The sequence below is a fragment of the Ailuropoda melanoleuca genome, chromosome 3 (assembly GCF_002007445.2).
Source record: "Ailuropoda melanoleuca isolate Jingjing chromosome 3, ASM200744v2, whole genome shotgun sequence".
In the NCBI taxonomy this organism is placed as follows: domain Eukaryota; kingdom Metazoa; phylum Chordata; class Mammalia; order Carnivora; family Ursidae; genus Ailuropoda; species Ailuropoda melanoleuca.
This window is the reverse complement of record NC_048220.1, coordinates 112,164,967-112,190,698: the sequence shown is the minus strand read 5'-3', so window position 1 is coordinate 112,190,698 and position 25,732 is coordinate 112,164,967. Positions and strand designations below refer to the sequence as shown.

The 25,732-nt window shown below is 34.7% G+C and overlaps 1 protein-coding gene across 1 annotated transcript in view; it reads right to left on the bottom strand.

Annotated features, from left to right (window-relative positions):
• Nucleotides 1-25,732, bottom strand: part of HCN1 (hyperpolarization activated cyclic nucleotide gated potassium channel 1) — a 382,359-nt gene that overhangs the window by 170,398 nt on the left and 186,229 nt on the right. The window contains exon 3 of the mRNA XM_002919635.4: nucleotides 2,013-2,174. Coding sequence (XP_002919681.2) covers nucleotides 2,013-2,174 — 162 coding nt within the window. The remainder of the gene's footprint in view (nucleotides 1-2,012; nucleotides 2,175-25,732) is intronic.

The window sequence follows — 25,732 nt, the reverse complement described above, 5'->3', positions numbered from 1 at the left end:
TATCCAAAAATAGTCCCTTCACTCTTTTAATAAAGACAAATCCTACTTTTCTGAAAGATACCTATGGGTAATTTAAAACAAAAATTATTTGCAAACTTGTCAATGATGAATCATCTTTCGGCTGTAGTGTTAGTGTTTTTATACTACACACTCAGTTAATAGCTAGAATATAGGGCTGTGGCTTTTTCTTCCTCCCACCCCTGCCATAATATCTTAATAATGTCTTCAGAATTTTTATTTCAGTGATAAGAAAAAAGAAAGATCTATAATTAAGAAGACTTCATAGTTTTGAAAAGTGACCTGCACCTTGCATTGATTTTTAGGTACAGAAACACAAATACAATATTTCTCAAATGAACTTTCAATAAAGAGTGGCTAGATTACAACAAACTATTGTATCAGGCACTGTTCTAGGCACTACCATAAAGTACAGAACAAATAGACAAATCCTTTGACTTAATGGAACTGACATTCTGTGTAAAGGACACAGACAAATATAAATAACAAATAAATATGTGTGTGTTATTAAATTCTTCTCAGATAAAATATAAAGCCAGGGGGCACCTGGGTGGCACAGCGGTTAAGCGTCTGCCTTCGGCTCAGGGCGTGATCCCGGCGTTACGGGATCGAGCCCCACATCAGGCTCTTCTGCTATGAGCCTGCTTCTTCCTCTCTCACTCCCCCTGCTTGTGTTCCCTCTCTCGCTGGCTGTCTCTATCTCTGTCGAATAAATAAATAAAATTTTAAAAAAAATATATAAAGCANCTTGTGTTCCCTCTCTCGCTGGCTGTCTCTATCTCTGTCGAATAAATAAATAAAATTTTAAAAAAAATATATAAAGCAAGAGTGGTACCACAATGGCTTCAGTGAGATAGTGACATTTAAGCAGATATGAATGAAATGAAGGAGAGAGCCAGGTGAATATTAAGTCTCAAAGAAAGGAGTTAAAGAAATAAAGAAGGCAGGGAGGGGGAGAGTGGGAAGGAAGGAGGAAAATAGGTAGGCAAGAAGAAAGAAAAGAAAGAAGATCAGACTTCTTAGCATGTAATGTAAAGTCCTCTTTTCAAATACATGCCAGAGCTATAGTTATTAGAAGAAAAAAAATATGTTCTTAAGATGTCCATGTCATTTCTATAATAATAAGCCCAGAAATTAATATGGAACATTTTGGGAAGAAAGAAGGCATTTGATTTATGCCAAAGTTAAAATTTTATGAGAGTCTCATAAATTTTATCTTCCATTATTTACTATTGTTTCAACTTCTTTGTAATATAGATCAAAACACATGTTCTTTTTTTAAAACTCATGTTCTTAAGATTAAATGTGACTATGAATATACTTAATTATGTAAATCAAATCTATATTTCACAGATTTTTAAGTATTTAAATATCTTTCAGGGTAAAGTGTATACCTGAAACTAATGTAACATTGTGTGTCAGCTATACTAAAAAAAATAAAATAAAATAAAAAGGAAAAGTAAATAAAGGCTTTACCTTTTCCATGAAGCTCTCCTTGACTTCCCTAATAAAAAGTACTATCTGAAATATCATGCACATCATATCTCATTGCATTATACTGATGTACATGACTCTGCACGTTTAAACACCACGTAGAATTGCATGTCCTAAGCATGGTGAACGCCAAAATCAAGTTGAAAGAAAGGAGTTATTCTAAGCAGTAGACAGTTTTGGAAAAACATTGTACCATGAACGTTGTACCATGATTATACGTACATGTAAGTGAACATGTAGCTTTGAAATAAATATGTCTTCAATATACACAGAGTAAGATACCTCAAAATAGATCCTGTAACATATACATCCCCAGAAGCATTTCATGTAAATGAAATGTAGTTGTAGAAAAAGCAATGGAACATTTGATTTTACATCCATGAAAGTTTTCTCTAAACATTTACCGAGAAAAAATTAGATCATTCTAACATAAACACTTAGAACTTTTTGGCAAACCATTGTTGTATTACACAGAGTATAAAATAATACGAATTACTTACAACCATTTCGTTCAGAGACACCCAGCAGTCTGGTGGGAAATCCTGCAGGAGTGGTACTAAGAACTGAAGACAGCCATCCCAGTGGCATAGGAGCAGCATCATGCCGATGAGGTTAAAAATTCTCACCACTGCACTGGCAAGGTCATACGTCATGTGGAAAATCTGTTGATCAAAATATAAAATCAATTCTTATAATGCTTATCATCGATTTCCTTTAAAGTCAAGAATACTACCAATGTCAGGAGACACTGGCATTATGTAGCGTTAAGTACTGATTTAATAAAAATATGGGAAGAACTTTTACAAATAGAAACAGAGATGACACTAATTGATCTTCACATGGAGACTGGCACTCTGCTCTAGGAGTACTACCACCAACTGGGGGTTCTCCACAAAAAACAGAGATAACATAACTACATTAAATGCATGGGTCATGTTTTAAAGAACATTGGTTTTGCAGATAGTTTTCATTTACTGTCCTTCTGCACATTTTGGCAATGTTGCTCTAAAACAAATGAACCAATCTGACCCTCTTCTGCTCCTCATCCCTTCTTAAATTAATAGATTTGTTGAAGGACCAAAAAATGAACAAACAAACAAAAGCTACAAAGACTAAAAATCATTAGCAAAAACAGATTAATTTCAAAATATAAAATAATATTGAGATTTAACTGCAGTGAACTTTATAGCTATATGAGTGTAGGTACTTCTTTTATCATGTATATTGAACATGAATAGTGGCCTTTGAGATAAAAAGTTCTCTGTATTTGGTGAAGAAACAACTGTGCCCCACTTTTTAAAAATTAAAATTGTTATTTCCCTTTCCTGTGAAACTTTCTCATTTATATTTTCATGAAATCCAACATGACAGGGAAGATTATTTCAGAAAGCACAGAAATTATGACAAATCAATGATCTCTATTAGAATTTTGGAAGTGTAAAATTTACATACAGCTTGATATCTATAACTTTTCACCCATCCAGTTATTAAAAGAAATAAAACCAGAACCTGAATCCCTTCTTTAGCAGCTCTTATATCATATCACTCTCTACTGCTAATATTTCTGCTTATATTTTACCTATTCTAGAATAACAAAATGCACTTGGGAACAGACCTACATTCTAGAATAAAATTTATTTCCTAATTGTTAAAAGGCTACTGAGTTAATAAAATTAATAAATATGCATAAATACACAAAGAAACAACAACTGGAGATATTTACAATCATATTTGTATAATTCACCTAAAGAATGGCTATTTTTGAAGTAATGAGGACACCATGTTCTCAGAAATTATCTGAGAAATGGAAAAGAAAACCCACAAATTTTATATTTTGATTTATAAATTATAAATTTGTAAGGAAATATCTATAATTCTTAAGAGGTACATACTAATGTATGTAGAGGTGAAATGACAGGACAGTTGGGATTTTGCTTTTATAAAATCACCAAACCTGTTCTTAATTAAATATTTTTCACTTTGATACATTTCTATTAGGCATTAATTCTTTCTTTAAACGATTTTCCTTTTTGACATAGTAATTATAGTGAGCAATTCCCACTTTCTTTGTGGGAATGTACACTCTGTTCTCAATTCCTTTCAAAGGTGAAGATTGGGGTCCTAGATTTTAAAGGCAACAGATTATGTATTTTTATATTCAGACAGCTATACACAGAACAATTAATTTTAAAGAATTGAGAATTTTATTTTCCTCTAAGTAATTTTTTTTAAAGATTTTATTTATTTGAGAGAAAGAGAGAGAGAGAGACAGCATGAACGGGGGGATGAGAGAGGGAAAGGGAGAAGAAGGCTCCCCGCCAAGCGGGAGCCCAACATGGGGCTCAATCACAAGACTGCGGCTGGGATCACTACTGGAGTNGAAGGCAGACGCTGAACTGACGAGCCACCCAGGCAACCTGCCTCTAAGTTATTTTTCAATTTGGTTTTGTATTTGGCAGACCTACAGAAAAGTCCTTTTGATGTTATTCCCTCTGATATTTCATGGTCACTAAATTTGTAAATAGAAATCGTACCAAAAATTTCATCAGTAATTTCTCATTAAAAGTAATACAATAAAATATAATTTAAAAAGCTTTCTACTATTAAAGTAGGAAAATAAAATCAGCACAGATTTAAACATTTTTCTTTAGTACTAGAACCCTATAAACTTTTATCTAAGTATTTCCTGACAAAATGGATCAATGTCTTTTGCGTAAGCGTTGCATTGCTGTGAAATTGAGTAAAGTTGCAGAATATAAACCTGTGGATCAAACAAGGAACTAATCACCTTTCAACCTGATTATTTGAAGTAAACAATATCTGAAAGTCTCTGCCAAAGTTTATAAATTATAAGCATGTGGGCAATCATGCAATTATGAGACTTGAGAGCCAAGTCTGGGATGTTATAGAGAACTCGGTCTGGTTCTTAATACATCTGACTTTTATGGCTTTTCCACTTTCTTTGTCAGCAGTTAGATTCTTTTTGTGGGATTTTAAGAGATTATTTACAGTAATTGATAGCACATGCTGTAATTCAACAATTCCTTTAAGAAAATCCTATTATTTCTGAAATGTTTTCCAGAGAAGCATAATCACCATTTTTATAAAGGTAGTTAATGGTGATATAAGGCCTTTCATAGCATAGTAGAAATACATTTTTTTTATTTCTTTTTGCTTCCATGTGGTAGCAAGATAAGCCCTAGAATTAAACCTATTCTCTGTCCCATTTCTACTTTCAACCTCATCATATTAGTATACAGTACTAGTGCTAGATTAATATCCTAACTCTGCTATACAGACAATAAAGGGAGAAGAAGGCTCCCCGCCAAGCGGGAGCCCAACATGGGGCTCAATCACAAGACTGCGGCTGGGATCACTACTGGAGTGGAAGGCAGACGCTGAACTGACGAGCCACCCAGGCAACCTGCCTCTAAGTTATTTTTCAATTTGGTTTTGTATTTGGCAGACCTACAGAAAAGTCCTTTTGATGTTATTCCCTCTGATATTTCATGGTCACTAAATTTGTAAATAGAAATCGTACCAAAAATTTCATCAGTAATTTCTCATTAAAAGTAATACAATAAAATATAATTTAAAAAGCTTTCTACTATTAAAGTAGGAAAATAAAATCAGCACAGATTTAAACATTTTTCTTTAGTACTAGAACCCTATAAACTTTTATCTAAGTATTTCCTGACAAAATGGATCAATGTCTTTTGCGTAAGCGTTGCATTGCTGTGAAATTGAGTAAAGTTGCAGAATATAAACCTGTGGATCAAACAAGGAACTAATCACCTTTCAACCTGATTATTTGAAGTAAACAATATCTGAAAGTCTCTGCCAAAGTTTATAAATTATAAGCATGTGGGCAATCATGCAATTATGAGACTTGAGAGCCAAGTCTGGGATGTTATAGAGAACTCGGTCTGGTTCTTAATACATCTGACTTTTATGGCTTTTCCACTTTCTTTGTCAGCAGTTAGATTCTTTTTGTGGGATTTTAAGAGATTATTTACAGTAATTGATAGCACATGCTGTAATTCAACAATTCCTTTAAGAAAATCCTATTATTTCTGAAATGTTTTCCAGAGAAGCATAATCACCATTTTTATAAAGGTAGTTAATGGTGATATAAGGCCTTTCATAGCATAGTAGAAATACATTTTTTTTATTTCTTTTTGCTTCCATGTGGTAGCAAGATAAGCCCTAGAATTAAACCTATTCTCTGTCCCATTTCTACTTTCAACCTCATCATATTAGTATACAGTACTAGTGCTAGATTAATATCCTAACTCTGCTATACAGACAATGCTCAGGAGCAGTCTCCCTTTTGGTCTTTAACATTCTGTGTTCAAAAGCAATTTTACTTTTTGGAGCTATCCCAAAATATAACATTGGAAGAGGCATGAGCAAGTTGCTTACCTTGACACTGGTCAATACCAGTTAATTTCCAATAGTCAAATCTGTGTATCTCCATCTCAATTTATCTACCTGACAAAAGAACATCATAATGTATGTAGTATAACTTTGGATATATACCTGAAAGTGTAGAGTCCTTAGGGCCAAACTGATTGTCTCTTGAGCTCTTATTAATTAATACATGCTGGTAGGCATTATTGTCTCATTGACTGGTTGCTGAGACTATTGAAGCCTCTGTTAAAACCTTGTTCATAGAAGATTTGGAAATAGAAAATTATTCCCTTATGGGGCACATACATCTATAGATAGACACATTAATCAAAGAAGGAAAAATCTGATTTAATTCAATGCATAGCCACAACTTTTTATTGTCTAAGGGCAGCTTGTAGGATAAATCTAAGTATGACTTTACTTAACTTTCTGATCAAGCAGCCAATACCATTGGTTAATTAATATTTTTGTTTTTTTCCCCCCATCTACAAGGTAGACATCCTTAAGTGATAAATTCCCATCTGTATTAGTTATCTTGAAGCTACTGCACACAAACCCCACTTCACACAAGAATGCACCGTATAGGATCCTCAATAAATTGTTAAATGAATGAATGAAAATGTTACAGGGATTTAACAATAATAACCTAAGTAATTTTTATGATTTTAATAGTGTGAAGGTTTTGCTTTTGTGTTTTAACCAGGGAATTTTAAAAAAAGATAACTCTATCATTTTCTACCTTCCAAGTAATCTGACTTGACTTGAAACCTGATTTGACTGCTCAGAATGTGGGTAGCAGAAAGGCAGGTTGCTCTGACCCACTCTCAATATGCTGCTAAGTGGTACACATAAGAGTCAACGGAAAAAACAAACAAACCAGAATTAAGATAAGTTTCTAAAGCAGCTCTTTAATTTTATTTTCATCAAAAACCAGACTACAAAATATGCCAGTGGAAGGCACTGTGCTTTGCATTTGTCCGGCTCAGAACATTGTGTTTTTCATATGACTTCAATGAAAAGAAAGATCTGGTCACAAATTCTCTTTGAATTCTTTTTATAATATTATAGTTCTAGAATTCTGCCCAGTTGGAGCTTAATGACTCCAGAGGGATAGCTAATTAACTTTTCAAAACTGAAGAACGCTCTAAGATAATTTGATTCAGAATCCCCAATTCCACCCTACTATTTGCAAAATTGTTTATCCTGATTTTTCATATATTTCATCCCGTTTTTGAAAGGTTAAATCCCAAAGTGTGCTGTACGGCAGTATCCATAAACTAGCTGAGTTCTTTCAAAACATGTCCACATTCTTCCTTGATAACCTGGATTCAGAGGTTTTTCAAACTGGATTATGATCAGTGGGGCTTAACTCTTTAACTATTTGGTGTACTATGTTTTACCTAACCACAAAAACTGTCGACGGTAACTTGAGACCTTTCATAGCATGGAGTGGTATGTCCCTAGTCTTTGGCTTCATGAACAGGGATCACTCAAAGTCTAGGATTCTTCTATGATCTCAATAATGATTCAAGGCTTCAAATATAACTTTAAAATTCTTTTCAAAGTAGCATTAAGAGAATCAAATGGGTCAGAAATGGTTCTTTTGACAAATGACATTCTTATTTTTAAGGTACAAAGCAAGGCTAGGTACCTTTGTTTCTCTTTTGTGTTTCTCTTTATAAACCTGCAGCTGCATAAATTCAATTTTCTTTTATATGGACTGTCTAAAATATGCCATGTTGACATAGAATATAAGAAAACAAACATTTACCAACTCGGTCTGTTTCACAGCTACCATGTTATACAGGATTCAATGTGTAGTAGCCCTAGCCAATATTTTAAGAGCCCTATTGCACCTTATGCAATTCTTAGCTTGAATATAATCCAGGTTATTTTACCATGCTTTTGGAGCAAAGTGCTGAAGGTTTTACTTATCTACGACACAAGAACACTCTTCATGGTAATCTCTTTGAACACTGACCAGTGACTGCAGCCCCTATTCTATCTAGGATCTCAGTCAGAATGGCCAACCCACAACCTTCAGCAATGTCAACTATCTGGGCTTTTCATCTCAGCCTCTGTAAATAGTCAAAGTAAAAACATTCACTCCACAACCTCGCTCACCTGTTGTCAAATTCTCATGTTGTTGAGTGTTATCTTCCTGGATTTTTCTCTCCACTGTCCTTCCAAAACTCTCCCTTCATCATCAATTAACTCTCATATACCCTCAGCCTCTTCGTCACATTCTTCCTCTCCTCTGATTTTCCTGAGATGTAGGAGTCCCCCTCAGCTTTCTCAAAGCCTCGGCTTCCCTGGTAGCTTTCTCAAACAGACTTGGTTCAATTCTTTCATACTTCACAAGCTTTAGGTTCTGATGGCAGCGGCCTCATTTTCCTAGCTCGCCTTTGCTGCTTTCAGACAATTATTTGTCCAGCTGTATTTAAAAATAAATAAATAAATAAAAAGCCTTCTCTTCAGTGCTCATCTCATTTGGCTATTCCATTCATAACTTTCCCTCATTTCTGCATAGAACAACCTCTCAATCGCCACCCTCAGCACATTTCCATTTATTAGAGGACTCTATTTTTCCATTGCCAGTTCTTTGCAAAATGTCAACTGCTGGTTAATCAAAAAAGCTACGTTCTATACTTGAGCTACTGAAAATTACTGGAGAAGAAACTAGATTGTGGAAACTCAAAAAATTTTTTTAAAATAGCCACCTTATTTGAGACCTTTGTCTATGGTCTATTCACTTCCTTATTCTTAACACAGCTCATCCTTTATTTTTTCCTCTCTTTCTACCTCCCCTAAGCTCTTGAGTATCCTACTCAGTTTCAGATTAAAATTTTAGAGGAAACACATTCTTTTTTTCAGAGGAAACACATTCTTATGTTTCTTGACTCTGACCCCTCATTTCTTCAAACAAACAAATACCTGCAGCTTTTCTTACTGGCCTTTTCCTAATATCAAAAGAAGGCATGCCTTTTATTAAAAATGAATCTCTACCAACTTTTGATATTAATCTAAACTTTTTTCTCCTCCAGGAACCTGAATAATTAGTTCACAGCTGCTCAGTCTATGGGGAAAACCAACTCTCTTCCCAACCATTGTGGACAGATACTTTTGTAAAGTACAGCAAAAAATGAATTAATATAAAAATGAAATTAAAAAAAAATCTGTGACATGTAATACAAGCCTACTGCTTAAATTTTTGGATGTAGTGGAAATATCAAATTACTATAATTACTTGATTACTTTTTTCTTCAAAATTGTTGACTTTTATACTAGCTTTACCCCCAAATATTCAAAAACAATAAAATTTTTCATTTCTTCAAACACATCTCAAATTGAAAAAGAATCTTCATTTCCTAGGTACTTACCTAATTCTTCTTTTTCTTTTTTTTTTTTTCCCCTTTATAGTCTTTTCAGATGGCTTCTCAAAAAAAAATCTCCTCCCTGGGATTTTGAGACAGAGAGAGCTGGCCTGCCTTCACTCACCTTTAGTGGATAAAGTGGTTTTCTTTTCTCGGTTACATGTGAAAATTACCATCTGGTGCAAAATCTGATTTCCTGAAGGACATATGTGTCATAGCTACTCTGTGCCACTGTCCCCCTCCCCCTTCTCCATAGATGAAAGGAGTGTAAAGATATTTAAGGCTGACTTCATTTTCCCAAATGGGAAATTGAAACTTAAGAAAAAATATACATCTATCTGAGCATTCTTTTGGAAGTGGCACAGATATATTATTGGGATTATAGAGAAGAATGTGTCTCATCACATGACTTTGCACTAAAACTAAACAGTTCTGATACGGTCATAACAACTACATATTTACAGAATAGAATGCACTAGTTATTAATCATGACTATTAAAATATAAAATATAGGTGCTTGTGCATGTGTTGTTTTAGTCATGTCCACATATTTCTTTAATAAACATATATGTATATATAAAATTTAAAATCAATTTTAGATATTTTCGTTGTAAAAAAATTGCCACATTTCTTCTGATTTGACTAGACTCTGACTTTTTCATTACTTTGCCATCATATTGTATGTATATGTTTCTAATTATACATAGTATTATAAAAGATCCTTATTGCATATACCTAAACATTTACAAAAGTAAATCTTTATGCAAAATTGCTCTTTTTTAAAAAAAATTTGCTCCTTGTTTATCTTACTAGTCTGAGAAAAATCAAAGAGCGTGAGTTATTAAAGAAACAAAACAAAAGTAAAATATTGTAGTATGGATTCTCTGAAGATTTTTGGTAGGAAACAATGATAGGAAACAGTTATGTAAACTTTAAAAGGTATAAACTTTGAAAACTGGGAAACACCATGCCTGGTGGTGTACAGTTGACACTCGGCAAATCGTTTTTCTCCCACAGAAGTTACTCAACTAACGGTGACTTTTCATAAATGGGTCAGTGCTAAAGAGTACCTAACAGAGATAAAGCATTTCTACTAAGCTTATTCATTTTCCTTTGAATTTCAAGTCATTATCAGCTGACGATTGGGAATAGGTCAGAAACAAAAATGCTTACAATAGGTTACATTTTGTTAACTGAATATAGCTACATCTTCGCATTTTAAAAATTCCTTAGGAAAAAAGAGTACATCTTTTTAACTTATATGAGGACTATGTTGTATAACAGAGCCTCTACTTATTGGGCTGTGCCCTAGAAAAACAAAAGAGCAAGCATAACCCCCTCATGTGCTTAATTTACTTTAGGAAGTAGCTTCGACACTGGGAAAATCAAATTACAAATAAATATTGAAAATGGTCCTATTAAGAAGAGAGCTTGATGGACTAGGACAATGGAAAAAATTAAATTAATTAAAATTAAACAATTTAAGATCATTGTCTAGTCTTCTGTTACAAATTTCAAATCTCTGTAAATGTAGACAATATATACCTACGTACAATATATACTGAAATATTTAAATGAGTAAAAACACATATTTTATGATGGATATTTGCACCTTATTTTAATAATGGTTGTGGGGAAGTTATTTCAGGCTTACTAGATACAATTAATTTCAGAATAAAGTCAGCACTAAGATACTGATTTAATGAAATTTAATACATTTTTTCCTAGACTTTTAAAAAATCTTATTTGAAAATTCAAAATGATAATTTTATTTTTAAATAAAAAATTAACATTCTCTTTTTATTATCTAGTACACATTAAAAATGACATTCAAGTAAACAATCATAAGTAGCTACATAAATATGTGTGTGTGTGTGTGTGTAGAGAAAGAGGATGAAAAATCAAACTAATAACCACATTTAGCAGTATTCAGTGAATTTTGCAGCTCTTGTGAATGAATTTCAAGTGATATTTCCATAACACTGTGGTTTTTGGAGAGACTGGGGAATAATTCATTTTAGAAATAACATAGCATGAATAATAGTCTCATTTTTATCTTTATAGTTTCATGTCAATCATTTGCTCACTCTCCTTTGTATAGCTGCGGTCTCATCAGATTTGTAACACGTTACACGCTCCAATAAGTATATATTTAGTTGTCTCTACGTTTTGAGCTACAAATAGTAAAATTATTCTAGTTTTTGTTATCAGTTCATTTCCTAAGCATATGAAACGAATCACATGGATTCGTGCTTTTTGAAGGGCAAAAACAGACCATCCAGTGGAATGGAGAAATGTACTGAATCTTTGTAAGAAGGTATTTTACTGTGGAGACTTCATCTCTTTAATTTGTAATTTAAAATTCATCTAAATTATGAACACTTTTAAAACAGAAAAGACTACTTCAGTGTACAAGTTCTACTGACTAAATTATAAAAGCAAACAAAGCAGAGGATGTTTAGACTCATTTTATATATTCTGTAAGTTGTTTTCCTAGACAGTATATCTTGCTGATATTACATAGTCAATATATAGCTAATGAATTGCTTTGAAATTACCAAATAAGAATATAACATATATTTCCAGTCCATTCAGATATAACACCCAGAAAGAATTTTTTGTACAAAATCCTCAGCGAATCAAATACTACTAAACTATCCCTGAGGCACATATAAAATGAATAATATATTTCAGTGATCCCTTGTGAATATATTTTTAAGTATGCTTCATATGATATTATGCATTGTTATGGCTTCCATTTTCTATAAGTTCTGTGAGAAAAAAATTGACCAATATTCTTTGTTTCACATTCATGAACTTTCTTAAATTGAGAAGTTATCACTTGTTTGGCATCTCAACCAAATTTTTGGCCTAAAATATTAAAGATTGTAGTGTTTGTGGTATGGTAAAACTTTTAAAATTTGAACATATATATATTTGCATGGAACATTAAACTGCTAGGTACATAGTATATTTTTTTCAAAACTTTGAGCTATTACTTCACCAATCTTAGAGATAAATAACAAGGTTAACATAAAACTTAAAAAACACTGAACAACAGTTTTTGCAATGTAAGAACTTAAAAAAAAAAAAGAACTTATTGGAGAAATGCATAACTTGAAACCAGGAAACTAGAGTTCAAGTCCTGACTTTGTGTTAATCAGTTTCCAAAAATTTGCCTTAGCTTTTTAGCTAAAAGAAAGGAGATGGAGCAAATGACCTCTAAAGTGCATTGTATGTGTAAAATTCCATAATACCCTTTACTTTAGGATTGAAAAAATATAATTTTAAAAAGTGAAAACACAGGGAAGCCAATTACACACACACACACACACACACACACACCCCAAATGGAAGATTAAACCAGTGGAAAAACACTGACTTATATAAGTAACTTCCCTAAACCTTTGTTTATAAAACAATAAAATAAATAAAAATGTAATAATAAGACTAATGCTAATATAAATATGTGGTAAAATAAAATGTGATAGAGGCCATTATATTTAAATTAATTGCACGATGTCTTTCTCAGCATCCCCAGGCTCCATTCACCATTACAGTCTAGAAAGGCAGTGTGCAAACTAGCTCATTGCACCATTTTCCAAGAGAATCCAATAGGAAAGACAAAAGAAAGGAAAGCTGGCTTCTGAAAAAACTATTTAGATGAAAACAATGCTTCTTCACAATATTTTAGTAGTAGTCATAAGAATTACCTCATGCATTGGCACGTCATCTTGATACTCTGGCCAGATGAGCCAGTCAAGTTAAAAACACTAATTTATTTGAGTGGATTTGTGTCAGAGCTGCTCTGGAAGAAAAAATGGTGCTGGGTCACCGTCTTGGCAAATGCCTTCTGAAAGAAATCGCTAAGTACATGATTTTGGGTATGAAGCCACAAAATACAGCTACAAATCTTAGTGAGTAAACCACACATCCTGCCACTTAATGAAACCCAGTAAGTGAGAAAAACATATTATTATTGCAACCTCTCCAAAAGATACTTTAAAAAAAAAGTGTTGACAAAGTTGCTAGCAACCCAAGAAATATCTGAGTAAGATATGATCTATTGGAAAATGGCATGATTTCAGATTTACTAGTTGGACACTTTCCAGAACCACATCTGCACTACAATGCTTCATCATTTCAGATAATAGTGCATCAAGATATTTGCCAGACCACCTGAAGTGTTGAAAATACTTAAGTATCAGAATAATTATAAGAATCACATAAACTGCTCTGTGTGGAAGGACCCTTAAAAGTAATATGCTTTTTTGGTATACATTTGATTTTTCTTATCACCAAAAATCACTTATCAATATTGGCTCTGTGCAGTTAATGGTAGGCACTGGATTCTTCAGTGCTCCTGCTATCACCTCCACCACACACTCACACACTCATGTAGATGCTTTGTTCTCCAGAATCCACCCACCTGTTTTAAGAAGGACTCATTTTTCTCTAGACCTGGTGCAGAGTCATCAGAATTGTTGCTTCTTTTAACACATCTTGTAGTAGCCACACCTAATCTCAGTGTATAGCTTTTTTGGGGTGGGATGTGGTTAGGGGAGTCAGGACATGTATAAGATATCTTTCTCTCTTACCGCTTTAACAACAGCTTGTCTGGGTATAGAATTCTATATTCAAAATCATTTGTCATAGATATTTGAAGAATTGTCTCCATTCCTTTCAGTATCTACTGAAACTGTATCTTTCCCCAAATACCGGTTTAATTTCTTCAGTGAAAAGATGAAGAGTTTTACATGGGGATACATGAAACTGCCCAAATTCCATGTATGTGTGTGCAGGGTATAAGAGGTGGGTTTTAAGTAATGATTTTTGCAGTTGTCATATTGACCTTAAATTCAGCACCCTTCCTGTGTTCAGCCCTATTGCTCAGTTATGTTCTGCATTAAGCCTTCTGACTCTAAATCCAAATGCCTCCAGAGTTCACAGTACAAACTGGCTCTTAACTTCTTTCGCAGACCTTTTTGTAGCATATTCCAGGGTCTGATTTTCTCTCTGTGTGTTATCCTTCACTCTGCTCCCTTTCATTTTGAATCCTGTACAAATTTTGAGAATTTTCTCACCTCAATAAGCATTCCTTGCTCTTTTTCCCTTCTGTTTTATAGATTCATTCCTTTTTTCACTTGGTTTCTTTCATTGTCCTGGAGTCTTAGGAGGGACAAAATGCCCAGAGACTGTGTCTTTTCTGTCTTCCTCAACCAGAAAACTTTTATTTTCTTCCCAATTGTTTGAATTGTCAACCCTAATACAGAAGGACTTCTATAACTCAAATTCATATCTACACATTCTTTCTGAAATAAGTGATTTGTTCCAATGAGCTGTTGAATCTATTCAATTGCCAATAAGTCATTCTTAAACTAGTTTAATTTTGCAGTATAATTTCCAACCTCCAAGTTACCCTCCCTCAATAATTCTCTTTATAGTTTTTGTTTCACATACTTATATTTAAAAATAAATTTAGAATCACTTTGTCAAATCCCTATCCCATTCCTAAAATTATGTTGGTCCTTGTTGTAACTGATTTAATTCATAAATTAATTTGTGTCCATCATTATTTTTTCAACATTATTATCTCATACCTCCAACCTCCAGTCTCACCTTCTTTGGAAATATAGTACTTGGCATTGAGAATTATCATTTTATGATTCAAACTTGATCATGTTAGTTCTCTGCTTGAACTTCTGTTAGAGGTCCAAAGAATCTTCAGGATGTCCAAACTCCTCAGCCTAGTATAAAAAGCCCCTGCGATTTGCCCTCTGTCCACCATTTTTACTATCATTTCTCATACCTCTCTATTGGTATTCCATGCTGGGGGCATGGAATAGTACCTTTTTAGTACTTGTCATAGTACCCTTTATACAACATGATTGATCAGAGCCTGTATCTGTTTACATACTATTCTCTCCCCATACAAGGTGTTCCATCCTATCCCTTTTCTGATTGATGACTTTCTTATTCATATTTCAAAATTGGCTCAAACATAGCTTCCTCAGGACAGGCTTACTTGACTTCTCTAGGGAGAGAATTAAGAGTTTCCTCTCATGGGACCTAGTCCATAACTCTACAAAAATGCTTTATACTTGACTATAATTATGTGTTTATATGTCTGTGTCCTCACTAGATTGTAAAGGAGGTCAAGGACTGTATTCACAAGGCAGGTACTTAACATGTTTACAAAATATAAGACTGTGAACAAGANTCCACGGGACTAACACATATCAAGCCTCAAAGTAGCCTCTCCTCAGGGTAATGCTAGGTTTACACTGTTTCCTTGCCCTCCACATTCAATTAGTAACTACATTCTATAAGTCTCCCTCTATAAAAGTTTTTGATCCACAAATCTTTTAATTCAGACAATTCTCATTTTTCACCTGAATTATTCCAAAACTTCCTAAATTACTTCTACCTCTCTAGATTTGCCCTCCTGTCCCCTGTAATTAGAGTTTTCTTTCTAAAACACAAATGTAATGATGACACTTTCCTGGTTAGAAATCGTCAATGAAGCTTCATTGTAATATTTATGGCCCTTCATGGTCTGACTGCTGCTTACTTCTCAAGGCCCCTCGTACATCCCTTTCTCTTGGCCTCTACATTATTTAATTCTAATCATTATATTTGAAAACGTTTATGATTCTTACTTCCTTCTGTTTCAATTAAAATGTAAGCTTGATAAGGAGGATCGTATCTTAATGTCTTTGTATCTCAAAGTCTTTGGTACACGTTAATTTATTAAAAATACGTTAATTATAAACATATGATTGGATACTGGGTGAATGAAATCCACTACTTGTTAATACTAAGTCAGCTTCATGTTTATATAAAATAAACAGCACACAAATAATGCAATCTGGATGTCATACAAGTAACTTGTATGTTTTTAAAAATCAGAAAAATTTTAACAAGATATTTATTACCTGTTAATTCTAGTAGGAACTAATTGAAATCTGTTTCTTTGTTGTTTCAATATCAATACCGAACGGTGGGTTGCATAATGAGTATGTAAAATAAACTAATGATTAATTAGATTTCGATTATACATAATGAAAATGGTTTTTTTTTTTTAAAGATTTTATTTATTTATTTGACAGAGATAGAGACAGCCAGCGAAAGAGGGAACACAAGCAGGGGGAGTGGGAGAGGAAGAAGCAGGCTCCTAGTGGAGGAGCCTGACGTGGGGCTCGATCCCATAATGCCAGGATCACTCCCTGAGCCGAAGGCAGATGCTAAACCNGGTTGCATAATGAGTATGTAAAATAAACTAATGATTAATTAGATTTCGATTATACATAATGAAAATGGTTTTTTTTTTTTAAAGATTTTATTTATTTATTTGACAGAGATAGAGACAGCCAGCGAAAGAGGGAACACAAGCAGGGGGAGTGGGAGAGGAAGAAGCAGGCTCCTAGTGGAGGAGCCTGATGTGGGGCTCGATCCCATAATGCCAGGATCACGCCCTGAGCCAAAGGCAGATGCTAAAGTGCTGTGCCACCCAGGCGCCCCTGAAAATGGTTTTAATTACTTTTATGGTCATTGTCATATGTTCTATAATCATAAAATTGCTATTACATGGAAGAACTTGATTTCCATGTTCTGAATGCATGCTATGATTGCAGAATTTTTAAAATTATTGCAGGATTAACAATATTTTTATGAGGATCCAGATAATTTTGAGTTTGTGTGACTATTTTCATTTAACTAAAAATATTGATCTGCTCTGATATTGGATCTGACAACATAAACCCCACTGTATTTTAAGGAGTTCCAGATCCATTATCAATTTGAGCTAATGGGCTAACCCTGGAACAGACACCCACACTGAGCCAAAATCCACTCTATAAAACTGAGCATTTGGACTTATTCCTATTAACTTGGCATGATTTAAACTCAATAGGATTAGGTATTTCTGACAAGTTCTCAATGAAGGAGTCCAAAAGGTTACTATCATTATTATCTGGGCTTTCACCCAGCATTCAAATCACTAATCACTGTCATGTTTTCTGCTAAATTCAGCATCGATTCTGGACTCCACATTATTTCATTCCTTTGGTATATTTATGTAGTATGATAGTTAATAGAGAATATTTTTATATTTATGCTTAGTAGTGTACTTAGAAATAAAAAAATGCAATTTTATTTAAGACTAATAAAGGTGAAAAATTTTAATATGTTTACCTCTCTATATACTTATATTTCTGTAACCCTTTTTTCTAACTTTCTTCAAAAAATATCAACATTTCCTAAAGTAAATAGTCATATTGAAGGGCCCAATTTTTGGGTTGCATATGCAGAATGAGAGAAATTTTAAGACTTTTAGAATTAAACTTTAAATGAAAATATTTACAAAGCATTTTTAAAAAAGCAGCAAGTGAGAGTAGCTATGGGTCATTTTTACCCTGAAAGGAAGACAAAATCATTTTCAAGATTCCTATAGATGCAGTCAATACCACAAAGCTCTTCTAAGTGTTCTAGAACATTTATTATCCCTCAACCAAATTGACAGATAACCAACTTTTAAGGGAATGCTATAGATTGGATTGTGTCTCCCTCAAATTCATGTTGAAGCCCTAACATCTGATGTAAGGGTATTCAAAGATAGGGCCTTTGGGAGGGAATTAGGTCATCAGGGTAGAGTCCTCATAAAGGGACTGGTGCCCTTATAGCAAGAGACCGGAGAGCTTGTTCTCTCTCTTGGCCATGTGAGGTTACAGCAAGAACATGGCCATCTGTCAACAAGGAAGAGGGCTCTCACCAGACATCAAATCTGCCAGCACTTAGATCTTGGACTTTCCAACCTCCAGAACTGTGAGAAAGAATTGTCTTGATTAAGGCACTTAGTCTGTTATTTTATTACAGAAGCCCCAGATGACTAGAAGAGGCAGTATTAATTTTACTGTTAATTTGCAAATCAGAAGTCATATTCATTTAGCAAATTTAATTAAGCCATTTAGTTAAATATATGANACATCAAATCTGCCAGCACTTAGATCTTGGACTTTCCAACCTCCAGAACTGTGAGAAAGAATTGTCTTGATTCAGGCACTTAGTCTGTTATTTTATTACAGAAGCCCCAGATGACTAGAAGGGGCAGTATTAATTTTACTGTTAATTTTCAAATCAGAAGTCATATTCATTTAGCAAATTTAATTAAGCCATTTAGTTAAATATATGAAAAAAATACTTCTTTAAATATTCAACTACCATGTTATCGATGAGAACGTACTACGAAATCACTTTTTGAGTGGTATATAATAAAACCAGTTTTAGGTGAATCAGATGTATTAGTGCGAAATATGTGTGTTTTTAAGTATAAATGAAAAATATTTGAATTTTCTGGTCAAATAGACGTGTCTCTTAGGGCATGTCAGACCAGAGAGAGCAAGTTCAGGTCCTGAATAGACTAGGGAAGTCTACAACAAAGTCAATAAGGATTGCAAGATTAGAAGTTAACACAGAGTAAAATTCTCATTGCTGGACTAAAAGCACAGTGAAATGGGATATGCAGTGGATGAGCAATAGATAGGTTTAAAAGTAGACTCACTAGCAAAAATTTAGAGAGAAGAGGACCTAACATCAAGGAGAACACAAGGCCCAGACTCTTCTAGGTGCACCAGGACCAGTGACCGCTTCTTAGAGTCAGTGAGATTCACTGCTTCTACATAACAGGTCAAACCTAGAAATACTTAGCTTCGTGATCAATTAGTCAGCAACTANGCAGTGGATGAGCAATAGATAGGTTTAAAAGTAGACTCACTAGCAAAAATTTAGAGAGAAGAGGACCTAACATCAAGGAAAACACAAGGCCCAGACTCTTCTAGGTGCACCAGGACCAGTGACCGCTTCTTAGAGTCAGGGAGATTCACTGCTTCTACATAACAGGTCAAACCTAGAAATACTTAGCTTCGTGATCAATTAGTCAGCAACTATTTTTTTTTTTTTTAAAGATTTTATTTATTTATTCGACAGAGAGAGAGACAGCTAGGGAGAGAGGGAACACCAGCAGGGGGAGTGGGAGAGGAAGAAGCAGGCTCATAGCTGAAGAGCCTGATGTGGGGCTCGATCCCACAACGCCGGGATCATGCCCTGAGCTGAAGGCAGACGCTTAACCGCTGTGCCACCCAGGCGCCCCAGTCAGCAACTATTTTTTATTTGGATTTCTTCTCTTTTTCCATCCCTCTACTTCATTTTCAGTCTAGACCTACATTAATTCTTTACTGAGTTACGGTTTCTACTTTCTAAATGGTTCCCCTATCTTTGGGTTAGATTTTTCACTAGTGAATTCTTTTTGATGGCACTGTGTGAAGTTGTCAAACTTAAACTCTATTCTTTATAATTTGCTTTATACCTTTGTTTTTCTCTTCTATAATCAGTTGGTGTGTGCCAAGAATTGAGTTTTATCCTGACCAAGCCAGGAACCATTTAGGAGAAAAAAAGAATGAAAGGAAAATTTAATCACATTAGGGATAAGGCTATTTATGTCTCAATCATCCTTTAAAAAAAAAATAAAGGAAAACAACAAAAATAACATTGTAAAGAAGTCTCCACTCAAATCCCCATCTAAATACCATTCTCCTTCATACAATCTATACTTTCTCATTTTCTACTCACTGCCTTAGCCCAGTCTCATTTTTGTGCCCATTGTCCACAACAATGCCCTCTCGCTGTCACAGCAATTTATGTTTCACAGCCTATGTTTTTTTTAAATCTCCATTGCTTTTCACATTTTTGATTACTGACTTTCTGAAACTTTTTACTTTCTTAGTTTTTAAGACATTCATACTATCAGACTGCTTCTTTTAGTCTCATTCATAGATTTTATTGATATTCTTGTTGCTCTTTACTGAAAGTCCACTTTCTCTAGCTGATTCCTCTAATCCTTCCACTAAAAAGCTCTTCTTATAAAATATATCTTCCCTATTTTATTTCTATATTTATTTTTTATTTATATTACCATATGCCCTAGACTCACATCACACTCAACATGATGCAAATTAAACTTTCTTTCACTAAGCATTCTTTATTTTGGTCATTTTAGTTAGTGGCAAAGACATACACCCAGAAAATGAAGAAATCTGAGATTCAAACCTTAAGTATTCTCTTTTTGTTCATCCTCTATTTCTATTAATTTTATCTCCTGAATATTTTGTGCCTTTCTCCCATTTGTACTACCAATCTTGACTACCAATAATTCACATTCTCATCAATTTTAACCTGGATTATTTTAATGGCTCATAACTACTAAAGGAGTATATTCATTGACAAAAACTTAGAAAAATTAGAGCCAAACAGAAAAGGAAATACAAAATTGTATTTAATGCTATCACTGACTTAACCGTTGTTAATATTTTGGTCCTTCCTAGACATTTTTCGCTATTTATAATCTCTCCCTCTCCCCATATATTTTAATATATGCATATATTTAAAAGGGGGAAAGCAGTGCATAATTTTTTATAACCAGTCTTTCATTCAATAGTATATAATGGGCTTTCCCCCCATAGAAATAAACGTACTGTTTGTGATTATTTGTTGTAGATCTTCTATGTATTTGAGTGGCATTTAAAATTTCTATATGGAATATTGTAGGTCAGGCTCTAATTGTTAATGTATTTAAAATATCTATCTCTTAATTCATTTTATAAGTGAGCTGAAGTTTATTCAACCAATCTGCTATGACTGAACATTTAGTGAGACATTTCAAACATAGCTTAAAATTTTGTAATTGAACTCTATCTCTAAAAAGAAGAAAAAGCAATAAATGTCCTCAGCATTGCACAAGTGACTCTGAATTATCTAGCTTTCTCCTCTATCTCTAGTTTCATATCCTATTAGTCTAGAAATAAAATATCTAGAGAAACTGATAAAGTTGGCTTAATTCATAATACAATCATAGTGTAAGATCATTTGAATCTGTATACAGGGATATATTTAAATACTAATAGATTTGTTACATGCTTCAAATTAGATATTTGAGGGTCACCCACTCATCCATTTGTGCCTACTATAAGCCTGACACTTTGCTAGGTATGGATGAATCATAGGTGATCAAGGGGAGCACAATCTTTGGGAATTTATTCTCATGTAACAAAAGCGGTTCTGTTTTAATTTGGTTTAAGCAAAACAAACAAAACTTTAAAATGCAAGTAACCCCAGAAAAATTGTACATTATATTTTCATCTGTTGGGGAAAAAAAACAAAGTGAGGGACAAACACAGGAGTCAGGCTGACTGGAAGAATGGGACACACTCATGGTGACATACTGAGGTTTCTAGAGCATCGTGGGCAGCCAGGATGTAGCTGTAAACCTGTTGTGCTTGCAGGTAAGAGAACCAACAAGAAGCCAAAAGATACACAGGAAATACGTTAACAAATGTAAACATAAGATCTAGTGTTTTCCCAGTGATACTAACCTATATGTACAACTGCCATATGCCAGGTCTAAATTTAATATTTAAACAAAGTATTTCGAGAAAGAAGATTTAAGATGGTGGAGTAGTAGGGGGACTCTGGGCTTGCCTCATCCTTTGAACACAGCTAGATCAACATCAAATCATTCTGAACAACTAGGAAATCAGCCTGAGGATTAAGAAAATGATCTGCACAATTGGATGGAGAGAATGTGGCAGATGAGAGGTTGAGAAAAATGAACTGGGGGAGAGAAAAGCCACGGTGCCACAGACGAGTGAGAGCCCCTTTCACAGAGAGAAATCAAGGAGAGAGGGAGAGAGAAGTAGAGAGAGGGGCATGTAGGTTTCACAGAAGACACTGCTGTGTGGGGATCCCCTGGGTTACACTGGGAGAGAACTGTTCCCCTTCTTGGAGACATTTGGAAGAGGTTATATTACCTCTCTCAGGACAAAAGTCCTGCAGGCACCACTGAGTGGCCGTTCAATAGCAGGGGACAGAGGCGCACACAGAGCACAAGTAACTTCATTGCAACTTTTCCCTGTGCTTCACCATAGACTCTGAAAACCTGCGCAAGTGTGCAACTGCTTTTCTGGAACAGAAACATGCCTGGTGCAGCACTGCAAGGCTCTTCTCTGGGGGAGGGAAGCCAATCAGCACCTTGCTGGATCTTTTAAGATTTTGGAGTTTTGAATTCCAGCCACCAGCCAGAGATAAAACACAGGAGACCTGTGGTGCTGGGTGTGCCAATGGCATGTTTCTGATGAAAGCCTGGGACACAGGAGGGCAGAGTCTTTGCTTTTCTTTCAGGGCTTCCTGAACAGCAGTGGCCAGGAGGTCCCCTCCCTGGGACTAGAGGGTGGGTGACACATCTTCCACCCTCAACCCACCAGAATGTCAGACTTCAGAAGGAAACACAGAGCCTCTGGTGGAGTCTGGAGTTGTTCACACAAAAACCTGCCAACTCATACTCTCAGCAGGGGGCATTTTTTTTTTTTAGTAACAGTTTTATTGAGCTATAATTCACATTCCACACAATTTACCCTTTGAAAGCATACGATTCAATGATCTTTGGTATATTTACAGTTGTACAACCATCACCACAATAGATTTTAGAACATTTCACTAGCCCCCCAAAAAGAAACCCAGTACCCATTAGCAGTCACTCTCCAGTTTTCCCCAGCCCTAGCCAATCATTATTCTACTTTCTGTCTCTACAGATTTGCCTATTTTTGGACATTTTACATAAATGGAATCATACTACATGTGGCCTTTTGTGTTGCCTTCTTTATTTAGGGGCATCTTTACTAGCGCAGGTCTGATTGTGAGCCAGTGCACGGGCCTCTCCCTCAGAAGACCAACACAGGCACCCTGAATGCATCAAGTGTACTGATCGTAGGATGCTCCAAAGCATCAGCTTCAGTTTTGGTGGAAATAGGACCACGCTTTTTTTTTTTTTTAATATGTATTTTATATTTCATTTTTTATTTTATTTATTTATTTATTTTTCCCTTTGGAATCAGGCTTATAGTCTTTTGTTCATTTGTTGGTTTGTTTCCTTTTCTCAGTGTTTGGATCGGGTTTCTTTCTTTTCTTGTTTTCTTTTTTCCTTCCTTATTTTATTTTGGAATCAGGCTTATAGTTTTTTGCTTGTCTATCTGTTTGCTTTTTTGTTTCTTTTACTTTTTTCTTGGATCATGCTTTTTTTCCTCTTCTCTTTATTCAACTTGTCTTAAACAAATCAAAGGACACATAGTTAAAGATCCAAACACACCCCACAGCAAGCAAGGAGGAATTCTGTAGACGACTGACCTGTGGGAAAGAGGAGTCAAAACACAACAGCAGAGTGCACACAGCACACACCAGAAACACTTCCTGAAGTGTCAGGCCCTGGACAGTGTATGACCCCTTCTTAATATAGTATTACTCTTAAGAGGAGCAAACAAAATAAACTTTCAAAACACGCAAAAGACAGAAACCTAGGCATGATGACAANCAGAAGCCTAGACATGATGACAAGATGGAGGAACTCTCTCCAAAAGAAAGATCAAGAAGAAATCACAGCCAAGGATTTGCTCAAACAGATATAAACAATATATCTGAACAAGAATTTAGATCAACAGTCATAAGAATACTAGCTGGTCATGAAAGAAGCATAGACGACACCAGGGAAACCCTGGCTGCAGGGATAAAAGACCTAAAAACAAGTCAGGCCAAAATAAAAAATGCTACAACTGAGATGCAAAACTGACTGAACATAGTCACAACAAGGATGGAAGAAGTGGAGGAACAAATAGGTGATGTATAAGATAAAATTATGTAAAATAATGAAGCTGAAAAGAAGAGTGAAAGAAAACTATTAGATCACAAATAATAGACTTAGGGCTCAAGGATTCCACAAAGCACAGTAATACCTATATCCTAGGAGTCTCAGAAGAAAAAAAGAAGGAAAAAGAGCAGGTTTATTTGAACAAATTGTAGCTGAAAACTTCCCTAATCTGGGAAAGGAAATAGGCATTCATGACTAAGAGGCACAGAGAACTCTCCTCAAAATCAACAAAAGTAGGTCAACACCAAGACATATCATACTAAAACTTGAAAAATACAAAGAGAAAAAGAGAAGTCTAAAGGTAGCTGGGGATAAAAGTTTCTTAACCTACAAGGGTAGACACATTAGGTTAGCAGCAGACCTGTCCACAGAAATTTGTCAGGTCAGAAAAAAAAGCCATGATATTCAACATGCTGAATGAGAAAAATATGCAGCCAAGAATACTATGACCAGCAAGACTGTCATTCAGAATAGAAGGAGAAATAAAGAATTCCCAAGATAAGCAAAAACTAAAGGAGTTTGTGAACACTAAACCAGCTTTGCAAGAAATATTAAAGGGGACCCTTTGAGTGGGACAGAACAAAAGTAATAAAGACTAGAAAGTTACAGAGACAATCTACAGCAACAGTGACTTTACAGGTAATCAATACAATGGCACTAAATTAATATGTATCAATAATTACTCTGAATGTAAATGGATTAAATGCTCCAATTGAAAGACATAGGGTATCAGAATGGATAAAAAAAAAAGCAGGACCCATCGATATGCTGCTTATAAGAGACTCATTTTAGACAAGACACCTCCAAATTGAAAGTGAGGGGATGGAGAACCATCAAACATGCTAAAGGATATCAAAAGAAAGATGAATTAGCCATACTTATATCAGACACACTAGATTTTTTTTTTTTTACCAAAGACTGTAATAAGAAGTGAAGAAGGGTACTATATCATAATAAAGGGGTCTATCCAACAAAAAGATCTAACAATTGTAAATATTTATGCCCTAAACTTGGGAGCAGTCAAATATATAAATCACTTAATAACAAACTTAAAGAAACTCATTGACAATAATGCAATAATAGTAGGGGACTTTAACATCCCACTCAATAATGGACAGATGATCTAAGCAGAAGATCAACAAGGGAAAAATGGCTTTGAATGACACACGGGACCAGATGAACTTGTTTAGAACACTTCATCCTAAAGCAGTAGAATACACATTCTTTTTGAGTGCACACGGAACATTCTCCAGAACAGATTACATACTGGGCCACAAATCAGGTCTCGACCAGTACAAAAAGATTGAGATCATACCATGCAAATTTTCAGACCAAATGCTATGGCTTGAAGTCAGTCACAAGAAAAAATTTGGAAAGGATTTTATATATACAAATATAACTGCAAATACAAGGAGGTTAAAGAATATCTTAAAGAAGAATGAATGGGTTAATGAGGAAATTAAAGAAGAAATTAAATACACAGAAGCAATGAAAATGAAAACACAACAGTCCAAAACCTTTGGGATGCAGCAAAGGTGGTCATGCAAAGGAGTGATATAGTAATACAGGATTTCCTCAAGAAGCAAGAAAAGTTGCAAATACACCACCTAACCTTACACCTAAAGGAGTTGGAAAAAGAACAGCAAATAAAGCCTAACGCCAGCAGAAGATGGGAAATAATTAAGAT